This window comes from Dendropsophus ebraccatus, chromosome 11 (assembly GCF_027789765.1).
Source record: "Dendropsophus ebraccatus isolate aDenEbr1 chromosome 11, aDenEbr1.pat, whole genome shotgun sequence".
Taxonomy (NCBI): Eukaryota; Metazoa; Chordata; class Amphibia; order Anura; family Hylidae; genus Dendropsophus; species Dendropsophus ebraccatus.
Genome location: NC_091464.1, coordinates 25,233,249 through 25,247,250, shown reverse-complemented (window position 1 = coordinate 25,247,250; position 14,002 = coordinate 25,233,249). Strand labels below are relative to the sequence as shown.

General features: G+C 44.0%; 1 protein-coding gene across 1 annotated transcript; it reads left to right on the top strand.

Moving 5' to 3' along the window:
- Positions 1-916: 916 nt before the first annotated feature.
- On the top strand, positions 917-13,461 carry LOC138767883 (omega-hydroxyceramide transacylase-like). Its single transcript, XM_069945748.1, has 5 exons — positions 917-1,236; positions 6,090-6,322; positions 7,749-7,814; positions 10,129-10,338; positions 12,823-13,461. The coding sequence occupies exons 1-5, from the start codon at positions 1,038-1,040 to the stop codon at positions 13,003-13,005; spliced, it is 891 nt and encodes a 296-aa protein (XP_069801849.1). The 5' UTR covers positions 917-1,037; the 3' UTR covers positions 13,006-13,461.
- Positions 13,462-14,002: the final 541 nt, after the last annotated feature.

Genomic DNA, 14,002 nt, shown 5'->3' with positions numbered 1-14,002 from the left:
GATGAGTGAACCCGAGCGTGTGGCAATTGATTACCGGTGGCCGAAAAAGTTGAGTGCAGCCCATCTCTACTCAGCAGGTCTGACCAGTTCAACACTTATGCAAGATTTTGTCCCTGCTGTCAATCATACTCCAAGAGGCGTGACTAGTTAAAATGAAGACACCGCCCAGATGTCTAGCTATAGCTTAGTAGCATACAGAGCAAGGGAAGAATAAAATAATGATCTTGGGCACTTTCATAATACGGATAACAGATGAAATATATGGTCGGAACACTTGCAATTTGATTTATTCTGCAAATATTCTGGTTAATAACTCAATCTAGGGGACGGGTTCCCTTTAAGCTGTCGCATATATTTATTATGCCCAAGGACAAACATTTTTCTTACCAAAGTAGAACAACAGGTCAGAGCACGTAGTTTAGAACATTCTGGTATTTTGCTATATTTTAGAGTATGTTCAGAAAAATCAGATGAACTAAATATTTAAGGTTTTTGTCATTGTCAAACCATGTTTAATTTTGAAGGCTAAAACATCAACCGTGTAAGTGAAGCAGAGGGTACAAAAGGTTACTTGTGACCCTCTGAACTTTTTTTTACACTACGCCCAACCTCTACGTTACAGCGTACATTGCCGTAAACCCAGGAACACACCAGAGAGTTGATGAATGTGAACCTGGATGTAGGAAAATCACTGGTCAGGTGTTCCAGATAAACCCTCAGATAAGTGCTGTCCCAGACATGTCGTTGTCCTGAGAACACAGCAGTTATGGACAATATGACCAGCCTGTAAACCAGAAAGGCTGCCTGTCAATCACTTATGTAACATGCAGACCATTTAAATAAGCGGTCACCACAAAGAGCTTCTTTGTTGGCTGCAGACTTTTTAGCCTAATCCAGCAGGGGGTCTGAGAAGGGGCTGCAGCTATTATAGTTCATTCTATAAATCCTCAGCGGAATGAATTAATGAATCGACAGAGAGGAGTTTATTTCCTGTACACACAGTCTCTAGGCAAGGAAACAGCCGCTCTCTCAATGCCATGGAATATGAGACCCTCTCTGGAAAGAACTCTCCGTCTCTCTCTTTCTCTGGCAGCGGTTTTCTCTCTTTGTACCAGATAGGAGCAGTGAAAGCCCTGCTTGACCTGGCTCCAGAAATATTGACGTCAGCCCCTAAGGTGTATGGAGCTTCAGCAGGGGCTCTTGTTGCAGCTGCCGTAGTCTTGAAGGTTAATCTAGGTAAGGAACGCTGTTACTTTACTATTTTGCACCACTGATACTTTGATGCATGTTACATAGACGTTTGCTAACGTAAAGGAATTTAGTAAATTTACTAATGCACCTGTGCAGTTTTTTTTTGTGTGTGTTTTTTTTTTTTAATATTTACATGATTGCTCATGTTAGGGAATATTTGTGCATGGCTTTACGTGTTAAACACAAATGTGTTACTAGAATGTTCTTAAAATAGTGAAAATGTATGACCAGAATAGTGGTATATAGCATCACTTGTAAGGGTACGTGCACACTGCAGAATGGCGATGGATAACTCATCGGGCATTTCGCAGCCCGCACCCGTCGGCGGATTGATGCAGGTGCGCGCGTCTCCGCTTGTGTCATAGACTCCATTCTATGCACGGGTGGATGCCGTCCTCCGTCCAAAGAATGAACGTGTTCATTCTTTGGACGGGCGATGGAATCCCCCTGTGCATAGAATGGAGTCTATAACACAGGCGCCAGCATCAGTCCGCCGGACAGTGTGAGCTGCGGAATGCGTGGGGGAAAAAAAAAAGAACCATATGGAAAAAAGTATTTTTTGCCATAGTGGCAGTGTGTCAGCCCAGAAAAGGCACAACAATCATGGGCTGGCTGGGTCCTGTGGTTTTAAGCCCATATTACACGGGGCGATGTGGAGAGCAAGTGAGTACCGACCTGTCAGGTCAGCGCTCTCTTGCTCCTCATTTCTCCACCCACTGTCGGTGCTATTACACGTGCCGATGGCGAGCGAGGAGGGACAGGTGAGAGCCAGGAGGAGCCTCAGGGAGCTGTGAGGGGGCTGCCTGGGCGATTGTCAGATTGTTTGGACAGCCCATAGGAGACAGCTGTGGTCTGCTGCCACCGCTCCTATAACATGGAGCGATGGTAGCAGATCGTTGGTTTTTCAGCCTGTTGAAAGACAATAATCAGCCGACATTGTGCATGTCGCCTGATCGTTATCTTCTATTACGCAAAGTGATTATCGTTCCTTACGGCTGATAATCACTTTGTGTAATAGAGCCTTTATACTGGTCAGAGTTACAGTCAAACTGGCATAAAGACTTCCACAGGGTTGTACTGCACTCTGGGGTGGCAGAGTGAAAATGGGGCTGTATACTGTATGCGATGGAACTGGCAATGGTTCCCCCGGGGCACTCTCTCTCATTTTCCTTTATGACTTGCTTTATGACACACACGTTTATTGTTTTTTTTTAGCTTTTTTGGGGTTGTCCAGGAAGCAGAAGATAGCTAAAGTTGTCTGTTCCCCGGTACTTACTTCCTGCGATTCTCTACATCTTGGAAGTAAGCCTTCCAAGATGTGGAGGGGGTGGGTGCCCATTGGGATATACACCCACCGCCTCTATGTCCAGGTGGGTGGTGGGGAGCAGAATGCCTTTAGTCATCTCCCCAGACAACACTTTTAAAGGCCCTATTACACGGGACGATCTGGAGGAGCAAGCGAGAACCGACCTGTCACATCAGCACCGACCACCAAGTGGATCAGAGCGGGGGGCCCTGAGAGAAAGAGGCGGTCTGCTGCTGCTATTGCACGGAGCGACAGCCAGCAGACTGTCGTCATTCAAAAATCTTTCAACATGTTGAAAGTTAAGGATCAGCCAGCAAGCGATTATCGTCCATAACTGCCTATAATCAGATGAATATGACCAATAATCTCTCGGTTAATAGGGTCTTTAAGGCTTCCTTCATACCTACTTTTTTAGTTTGGAAAAAGGCTATAAAAATAGTACACATAGTTGCGTTTTTTGCGCTGGAAAAAAACACCACAAACTAGGTAAAAAAATTTAATTAAAATAAGAAGAATAAAAATGAGTACAAAAAATAAGCAAGCCAAAAATTACAAGCCAAGAGAGAGGTGGCCTAACTGGCTGAAATACAGACACAAAAACTGGCCATTGACTGCATTGTGAGTGTACACACTTAATGGTGCTGCTAGATGAACTCCGTCCTCGGCGCATTACTATGTTATCCAGAAAGTGACATCACCATGTTATCCAGGAAGTGACATCACCATGTTATCCAGGAAGTGACATCACCATGTTATCCAGGAAGTGAAGCCTTGATGCAGTAGTAAGTGCAGGGAAAAAGCACTTTATAAGCATTTCCCATAATAGGAGTATTTGTATAACTTTTGGGGGACAATACAATACTTTAATAAAAATTTTCACCGGACTTTGTTTCAATAAAGTAGAATTTGCATAGAAAAGCATTGCTCCTGAACTGGGCCAGTGGCTATACAGAATTGGGCTTTGCTTAGTCTGAGCTGGAGGCATAGCTGTATATTCTCTGCCCAGTCAGCTAGTAAAGACTTACCTGGCAATGCTGTGTATGAACACCTAACAGGGACTCTGTCACCTAGTTTTGGGAAATGCACATTTAGTGCTATTTTCCTCAATCTAGTAGATCGGGCAGGCTTCAGATTCTGTAAAAAACTGACGTCACGAATCAGGTGTAATTCACATGAAGTGCCCAGCACGGGGCGCAGTATATGTAGAAGTCTATGTAGTGTAGTGTAGTCCGATAGCTGAGCCTGCATGTATTCACCATAGGGAGAGGGATGTAACATGTACACAGGCTCGGACAGATCTCAAGGAAATGCAACTCTCCCACTCTTGTAGAACTACAACCCTCAGCAGGCGCTCCTGGCTGCTGCTCAGCCCACACTGCACCGGGCAGCACAGGGAGAGAGATGCATCTAACTATCTTCCCCCCTCCATCCCTGTGCCATGTGGGCTGAGCAGCAGCCAGGAGCGCCTGCTGAGAGTTGTAGTTGTACAAGACTGGGAGAGCAGCATCAGATGTCCCCACACTGCCCCCTTTTCCCTCTCCCTTCCTCCCTCCCTCCTCCGGGGAGGGGGAGGAGGGAACTCTCAGCATGCTCTCCTCATCTTCCGGTACAGCAGCAGCATCCTGTCACCTGGGGGGGGGGGGGGGGGAAGGGAACTCTCAGCATGCCTTCCAGTCCATACAGCATCTGGGGTAGGGGGAGGCATCCTCTGTCTGGGGTCTGTATGGGGCAGCACTGGGAGATTGCCGCTCAGCCCCTACAGCATCTGGAATATGTAGGTGGTAGGAGGGGGGCATCTTCTCTCTGGGGTCTGTAGGGGGCAGTGTGGGGACATCTGATGCCGCTCTACCAGTCTTGTACAACTACAACTCTCAGCAGGCACTCCTGGCTGATGCTCAGCCCGCACGGCACAGGGAGGGAGGGGGGAAAGATAGTTAGATAAATCTCTCTCCCTGTGCTGCCCAGGGCAGTGCGGGCTGAGCAGCAGCCAGGAGCTCCTGCTGAGGGTTGTAGTTCTACAAGAGTGGGAGAGTGGCATTTCTCCACTCCAGTTTCTTCCCACACTACAAAACATACAGGTGGGTCAATTTGGAATTTAGATTGTGAGCTTCCATGGGGACAGAGACCAATTTAAGTGATGACAGTACTGCATAATATGTTGGTACTATACAAATAAATATTATTAATATTATTATTATTATTGTTGTCATTTACATGGGACTGTAGGTTAGAGGAGGCTGAAGGGAGGGGAGTGAAATAGTTTATATGAGACTGCGTTCGAGGAGTTGAGTGGATTTGAGTGTTTATGTTAGAGCACGTCTGCCTAAGTCTTATTATATAAGTGTTTCTATTCTGTCCTGCAGCCTCTGTTGTGTCTCCTGTCTCTATCGTGTCTCCCATTTATCAGAGCCTCATTAAAGGGGTTGGCCACTTTATAGTAAAATTGTTGTGTACAGTATTAGTAAGTGTACTGTATATACTAACAGTTCCCTGTGCACCTCATAGAGCTAAAATCGGACTCCTCTCCTGCTGCTCTGTGGTGAGTCTGTACATAAGATGGCCGCCATGGAGGAGGATATGACCATGCCCTGCCCCCTGAGTCCACTATAGACATATACAGGCTCAGTGGTGGACACTGGGGGTGGGGCATGGTCATATGCTCCTCCATGTCGGCCATCTTGTGGACAGACTCACCACAGAGCAGGACAGCACAACTTGGAGAAGGGGAGTTTGATTTTAGCTCTATGAGGTACACAGGGAGCTGCTGTCAGTATATACAGTGAGTTCACTTACTAATACTGTACACTGAGCAATTTTACTATAAAGTGGCCAACACCTTTAAAGAGTAATTTGTAAAATTTCTAACTTTTTCTGGGGTGATATTCTTAAAATACATAAAGAACATTGTCGTTAACCACTAGGAACCTGACCAATCACAAGGTTGAACTCTATGGGCTTGCTCAAGATAGCAGAGTACAATGCTTAGCTGTCCTCTTCAGGCCCAAAGAGTTGAATGTTTCATGTTTAACCAATATGGCGTACGTTCTTTATAAATAGCACACTATGTATAACACCAGCCGTTCTATGCATTCTATTCATTGAATAGCGGTTGCAGAAAGCTGACATGTCCGTTTTTTGCGTGGCCGCTAGTGATCCCGGTCGGAGTGTATACTATGGGGAAGATTTATCAAACATGGTGTAAAGTGAAACTGGCTCAGTTGTCCCTAGCAACCAATCAGATTCCACCTTTCATTTTCCAAAGAGTCTGTGAGGAATGAAAGGTGGAATCTGATTGGTTGCTAGGGGCAACTGAGCCAGATTACACCATGTTTGATAAATCTCCCCCTATGTGTATACACTTCGGCCGGGATTCCTTTTAGCTTCAGCACAGTGTAATTTAAGTATTAATCACAGCAACAACGGCCGTGATTAATACTTTACTTACGTTGTGTGAACATGGCCTTAGATTTTTTTTTTTCTGACTATTATTCTAAGAGTATACATTTTCTTGCCCCTCTTTCTCTCCTTACAGATAGGATACGGAGGGTAATATTAGATGCAGCCACTGAAGCTAGAAAAAACATACTCGGTCCTTTTTTTCCAACGTTTAATTTGTTAACAATTTTACGGAAAGCTCTCCTCAACCTTTTACCTGACAATGCGCATGAGGTTGCAAGAGGAAGACTCAGCATTGCACTCACCCGGATATCAGATGGAAAAAACATACTGGTTTCCGACTTCAAGTCCAAAGAAGAGGTCATGCAGGTAGAATATCGTATTGTATTAATTAATAGGAAATGGTTTTTTTTCTGAAAATCTAGATTTCATGTGAAATTTGTGGGAATTTGTCAAGGCTTGCCTGCTAGTTTTCTAGCATACAAAAATGACACATTTTTGCACAATGCTTACACTAGTGAGTATGCAAAAGAAGAGCCCGTGGAGCCTCATCAAAGAGTCTTAAAACACAGGACTAGCCAGATATCCCTCCGGGAAGGACCCAGCCAAGGGGTGGCTCCGGTAAGGAAACCACCAAAACCACCATATTAAGTGGCCCTATAAGTCAATGTAATGCCAAGGGAAAAACCAAGGCCAGGTAACCATCCACATACAGCTGTTTCGGGGTGTTGCCCCTCATCAGTGTGGAGCAGGATTCTGGCTAGGTCGGAGCAATGCCTAGTGGAGCCATAAGAGAAACAGATCTCTGATCTCAGGGAGACCAGCCAAACGAAAACACTGCCGGCTGCTAGTGAAAGCGCTCAATGCAGTGAATTCCTAGGTGCATTGCCCCCACACTCCACATTGATGAGGGGCGACACCTTTTGCATATTCATGTTTCCCAGGGGGCAAAGCACCTAGGACTTCACTGCATTGAGCGCTTTCACTAGCAGCCGGCAGTGTTATTGTTTGGCTGGTCTCCCTGAGATCAGTGATCTGTTTCTCTTATGGATCCACTAGGCATTGCTCCCACCTAGCCAGAATCCTGCTCCACACTGATGAGGGGCAACACCCCAAAACAGCTGTATGTGGATGGTTACCTGGCCTTGGTTTTTCCCTTGTCATTACATTGACTTATAGGGCCACTTAATATGGTGGCTTTGGTGGTTTCCTTACAGGAGCCACCCCTTGGCTTGGTCCTTCCCGGAGGGATATCTGGCTAGTCCTGTGTTTTGAGACTCTTTGATGAAGCTCCTCGGGCTCTACTTTTGCATATTCATGTTTCCCAGGGGGCAATGCACCTAGGACTTCACTGCATTGAGCGCTTTCACTAGCAGCCGGCAGTGTTTTCTTTTGGCTGGTCTCCCTGAGATCAGAGATCTGTTTCTCTTCTACACTAGTGAGTGAAATTAAAACAATGTGAACAGATGAAAAACTGGGAGTATTTCAGTTTCTTGGCAGCCTGTTCATCTAGTCACTGACTGAAGCGGGACAACACTGTGGCCAGTGATTGGCTAGCAGTCTGTCATTGAGCAGGCTGTCAAGTGGTGGTAGAAGCTTTCAACATGGAACCCAAAGGTTCCCTGAGGGACCCTGGGGGAGCATGGTTAGATAAGAATAGGATCATTATTATGTTATATGAAAGGGCAGTAGTAGATAAAACATATTGAATGGCTGGAGTACCCCTTTTTTAATTAGTATGTGTACAGACTATGGTATTAAGATGGCAAACCTGTTGTATTGATTGTTTTCACAGGCTCTTCTCTGCAGTTGTTTTGTTCCTTTTTATTGTGGGTTTGTGCCACCTTTATTCCGAGGAGTGGTAAGTAAAGCTTATTGTTATGTAACACACATAGGCATCAAGACATCTTTTTATGTATCAATATACTTAAAGCGACTAAGTCAGTATTTTTATGCTGTCCTATCTCAGGGTTGTATAAACTAGTGATAGAGAAGCTAAACACAATGATTTATTTCTTATATTGTTCTGTGCAGCGGATCCACAGATATCCTCCTGAATAACATGGACAATAAGAAATCCTTTGCATTATGTGCATGAGCTCAGTAGTCCTCGATATTCATGAGAAGCAGAAAACTCCGCCCACCAGCTGCTGATTGGCAGTTATCAATTCATGCTGTGTACATGCAGTGAGCTGTCAATCAGCAGCTAGGGTGGGGGGAGAATCCTGTTCTCCTACATTTTAGAACAATAGCTGAACAAAATTATGGAAGTAATACTCCGATCTGTTCGGCATTTCTGTCAGTAGTTTATGCTGCCCTAATTAAACTTAGTGACAGATTCCCTTTAAAGGGTCACTGTGCTTTCCCAAAAAATTTTTTAGACTAAGATTAGTAACTAGAGAAGGCTGCACTAAGTGTATTCTCTTCTAGCTGTGAATCATATGATCAAGACAGCCTCATAATCTAACCATAGTGCCGTCTCAGACCGTGTACACAGATAGTGAGGAGGAGCAGTACTCCAAACACCCAGACCTCTAAAAACATTTAATTTGTACCTAGGATATGTCAAAAGTTTTTTTGAAAAATCAGTTACCTTTTAATGTGCCAAATGCTGCACACCATATTCTGTACTTAAACGATCTAGTGGTTTTGTAGAGTGACTATATATATTTTTTTTATTATTAAACTACCATATCTTACAGAATAATTTAGGAATTGCTCATAAAAATATTTTTGTATATTATACAGTTTTGAGCAAATTGTGGCAAAAAATGTTTTTTGATCCAGCTACTGTTGTTATCTGGATAGGTAAAAAAAGGAACATCCTTATATTTTTTCCCCCCAAAACAGCACCATACCTGTGGACAGATGCAAGATTTGCTTTTCTGCCCTATCAATACCAGTACCATACAACCATACAATGGAATGGACTGGTATAACACAAAACAATGTCCATATTTCCGCCTCCAAAAATGTTGTGTGAACGTAGTTTTAAAGCAAATCTGTAGACAGATAACGGGACAAACATAGCAACAGCCTAAGCCATTGATGAAGAGAGAGGATGTAGATTTCAGACAATATTGTTCAGAGATAAGTTCATAAAAACCAACTCTAAAAGGCCAGTTCACTCTCCGTCGCAGAATTTCGTCAGCCTCTGTGTCATACAGGCTGTCTATGGGAGGGCTCGCGCACGGAGAGTTCCGTTGCGGAATTCCGCCTCTTTTAATTTGAGTGAACTGGCCCTAAGTGTATGTTCACACTGAGGAAAACAGGCGGAAATTCAGAGCGGAACCCCCGCAGCAGACTCGGAATTCCGCCTGCCAAAGTGTCTCAATGTAATTTGTAGCCTGCCTCCGCTCTCCGCGGATCTCCGCTCAAAGAATTGACATGACAATTTTTTGAGTGTAAAGCAGTGGCACGCTATACATCACATTGAGACACTGAGGCAGGCAGAATTCCAAGCGGAATCTGCGGTGGGGGTTCCGCTTGGAATTTCTGCCCATTTTCCTCAGTGTGAACGTACCCTAAAGTTATCAGGGTAGCAAAAAAAAATAGATTTTTTTGTGGAGGTCATTAAAGTGTCAGTTTTCTTCCTTCTTCTAAGTGTCAGTTCACTGGCAGAAAGCCCGCCAACCTCCGCGCCATACAGGCAGTCTATGGGAGGGCTTGTGCGCCTCCTCTCTCCGCGCCTGCAAGCCCCCCATAGACTGCCTGTATGACACGGAGGTTGGCAGGATTCTGCGTCGGAGAGTTCCGCCATGGAATTCCACCACTTCTATTCCATGTGAACTGGCCTTAAAGCAGACTTGTCTCAACAGTGACTATCTGCTCAGCCAATCACTGACAGCAGCTGCGTCCCGCCTCAGTCGGTGACTGGCTGAAGAGCTCATCACTGCTGAGACAAGTCCATCTCAGAAATAGAAAGCAGAGTGGCGAGCAGAGAATTGGAAGATGGTGGGAGAGGGCAATGGGAGAACAGCCATGCCAACGCCTTGGCGCTTCAGAAGGCCTAGTGGCCCCTCTCCCACACCAGTATTATAAATGGCTGGTAGTAAGAAGCTGGTAGAGATTTTACATTGGAGCCCAGGAGCTGCTGGCTGCGCCTCTGATAGTAATATATTACATGCATGGGTACTAAACTTACTTATCCATTTTTGTTTGTTTCTTTACTACAGAGATACATTGATGGTGGATTTACAAATTTTCAGCCATTCTTTGGTTTTAAGTCTATAATAACCGTATCCCCCTTCACAGGGGAGATTGACATTTGCCCCAGAGATAGCCCTGTCAGCCATCTTTGCTTTCAGGTTTTCAACACCAGTTTCCAGCTCTCATTCGAGAACCTGTGTAGACTGAGCTATTCTTTATTCCCGCCATCAACCGCTGTAAGTATATGACCGACAAAAATTTCAGTGTACCCCAATGACTTGCATGAACATGCGCAACCTGGGGGAGGTCAGATGAATAGAGTTGTAAACCTAAAAATGTAGATGGTCAGAAACCATACCATTTTAAAAAAAATATATATTTCTGAAATTCATCTAAATAAACAATAAAGGATATTTGTATATGGTTTGTTAGAATAATCCCACCATTTTGTGTCTACATGAGCTAATATGGTACCCTATGTGTTTTCATGGTCACAGACTGCAAACACCCTCTATGTAGCCTGCAAACCCAGTCGTACTGCCTTCTGTCCCATACTCCTTACATAGGGAAGAAAGTATAACTGCACAGCCAAACTACACCAGGATTGTTTGTAGAATGTAATCATGGAGACAAGAGCTGTACCCAGAGGTAAATACGGCCACAGAGGTTATAGAGAGGGACTGCACCTAGGTGTTTGGTGAGGATGGTACTTGTAGTTCCCTCTGGGGCTTCTCTATTACTGCTGCCTGAGGTGGTGATGGAGAAGCCCTTAAAGGTGAGGAGGTGCAGAGAAAATCAGACAACAGGGAGTCGAGGCAGTGATGTACAACAGTGACATTTACTTAAAGGTGAAGCATAAGAAGTACATAACTTAAACCGTTTCTTTGTGCTTAACATCCCTCTCTCTACATAGCCAACTGCCAGAGATGGGTCACTCATGGTACAATGGAGATGGTTGGTGTATGTGGAGTCGCCCTTTTGTGAATTGGATAGGTAGTGAACCACAACCTAGTGGAATGGGATTCCTTTAAGAGTACGTTCACACGTACCGGAACCGCAGCGGATTTTCTGCCTCTTGAGGGGAGCTTACTAGAAAAGCTCCGCCCTCTTTCTGGACCTTTCTCCTAGCTAGTGTAACACACTAAGGAGGCAGCTGGTGTTGCTATGGTAACTCCCTGAGAGTGATGTGTGTGACTAATAAAGATGACCCATCTCTAGCATGGCTCCTCTCTTATAATACAATATAGAATAACCAATACATTAATAAATCTATGTCAATATAATATAGGGTCCATTCTCTGCCTAAACTTAGGGAAACCCCCGACTCATATACACTACACATACACTATGCCATGAACAGCACTGTGGATGTGTATCCGTAGCAGTCCGCCATTGCACAGACCCATTCATGGGATCACAGGCTGTAACGCCTTCAGGCTTGTGAATGGGGCAGTAGAAATGAATGGGTGTTTAATCTGTCCACAACTGCGGGTTCACAATTGTACACAGAAAATATGGACACTTTTAATTTAGCCAAATACTTTTATTCTTTGATTTTGGATGTACTGGAGCAATAAAAGAAATGGTTGTAAATGTGTTACCATTGTTGCAAGACAAGATTATTGCTGTCACCTAGGACAGGTCTGATTATTTTTATTCTGACCGATGGCAGTTTCTAGGTAATTTGGCCAACATGTGGGCAAATCTTTAAAAAAAAAAATGCCCCCCCCCCATCATTTCCTACCATTCAAATAATGCTAAGAACTCTATTAATTAAATCTACCAATTGGCAAATCAATTTAACGCACTATAGAAGTTTTCTATCAAAAGGGCCCAAACCATGCCCTTTGAAATTAATTATAATATACACCAGATCCCCTAAAATTAGTAATAATACATACTGTGTGTCCTGAAATTTATGATAATACACACTGTGCCCCCTACCATTCGTTAAAATGTACACTTGACCCCCTAAAGTTCATTATAATGTATCATACCCCCAAAATACATTAAAATATAAACTGTGCCACCTATAATTCATTATAATATACACCACACCCCCTATTAAAAAATACACTATAGCCCCTGAAATACATTACAACATACACTGTGCTTTTTGAACTCTTTTATAATATACACTCAGCGGATTATAATAGGTCCGTTTCGGGCGGTAGTCCGGGGCCCTAAGCTCCTGAGGGGCCCATGGCCACCCAAACAGACTTGTACTTTCATTGGAGTATTGTCTCCAGGCTACAGTTTTGCCATGATTTGGAAATGATTTGCAAATTTGCTGCTTTTTTACCTCGATTTTGCATAAATCAGGGCATCAAGACCTATATCTATCCATACTATGAACACCACACTAGTGGTGCCCTTCCCCAGCCTGCAGGTGTTCCACTCCCCAGGTGGATGCGCACACCCCCCTTTTCTGATGAATAAGACGTTCTATCTCACAAAATTGTTACCCACTTGTTTTTTGTTCTTTGTACCAGCCGTTTCTACATTGCTGGTACCACCTTATTTGTTACTCATATGATCTCTTAGAAATTTTTGTGTTTGGTCTGAATTTATTGCATTGATTGGTTGAGTAAACACTTGCATGAAGAACCAGATAATTGTGGGCACATATACCATGTATGCACATAAATATATGCAGGTATACTGTACATCTGGCTTATGTATGTTACAAGTGTTTTTGCTGTTTTATCTCGCACTTACAGGTACTCAATGACTTTTATTGCCAAGGTTATGAAGATGCAATTTTTTACCTAATTTCCAATGGCAAATCCCAATGGCGCTTTGCGTATCCGATCTCTGAGAAATGCTTCACAAAACATAAGAGTTCTAAAAGAAGAGCGCAAGAAATGATTATGAGAAAACAGCCCGTGGAACTGCGGATTTAAGCGTCAGCATTTACTGTAAAATAATTTTGGATACAACAAGGATGCAAAACTTTTACACAACGATCAATTTATTCGGGTGTTTTTGAATTTTATATTCTACCGGTGCTATGCAAGCCATGATAGCACAGTAGTCCTGTCGCTATACTTTTTAATACAATTGCATATTCTGTCCAGTATGCATTTTATACAGTTTTAGTCAATGACGGATATATAATGTACCTGTTTAAGCATACGGTTACTTATATCCCATGCGTTTGTTAGGCAGCACTCAGGCATGCTCAGCCTAATGACCGGCAGATTTTTAAGTCTGTTTAATGTGTTCCCACTCCAGAACTAAAACTGGATTCCAGCAAAAGGAAGCAATGAAATTAGGAATGATCACAGCTCTAGCATGCTCAAGCATTCGATTACCGGTGGCTGAAGAAGTTGGATGCAGCCCTAGGGTGTCCGGGAAACCATGGGTACAGCCAAAGGCCATAGGCTTTATCAGTGTTTTACCAGGCTCCCTAGGCTACATCCAACTTCTTCATCCATTGTTATTCAAATGCTGAACAATTGGACTGGAGTGTGCTGGAGTTGCGCTCATCTTTAAAGCGACTCTGTACCCACAATCCGACCCCCCAAACCACTTGTACCTTCTGATAGCTGCTTTTAATCCAAGATCTGTCCTGGGCTCTGTTCGCCAAGTGATGCAGTTATTGTCCTAAAAAACAACTTTTAAACTTGCAGCCCTGTGCCCAATGACCATGGCCGAGATTGTGTATGCATTAGGCTGCCACAACCTTTCTGTCCCTCCTCCCCGCCCTCTTCCTCATTAGGAATGCTCCAGGCAGATTGTCTCCTATTCCTCACCTGTGTCAGCCTGGCACACGGGCTGAATCGTTAAGGCACCTGTGCAATGTTCAGCATGGAGAAAATGTTCCAGTGGCAATCCTAATGACGAATAGGGTGGGGAGGAGGGACGGAGGGGTTGTGCCAGCCTTATGCATAGACATTC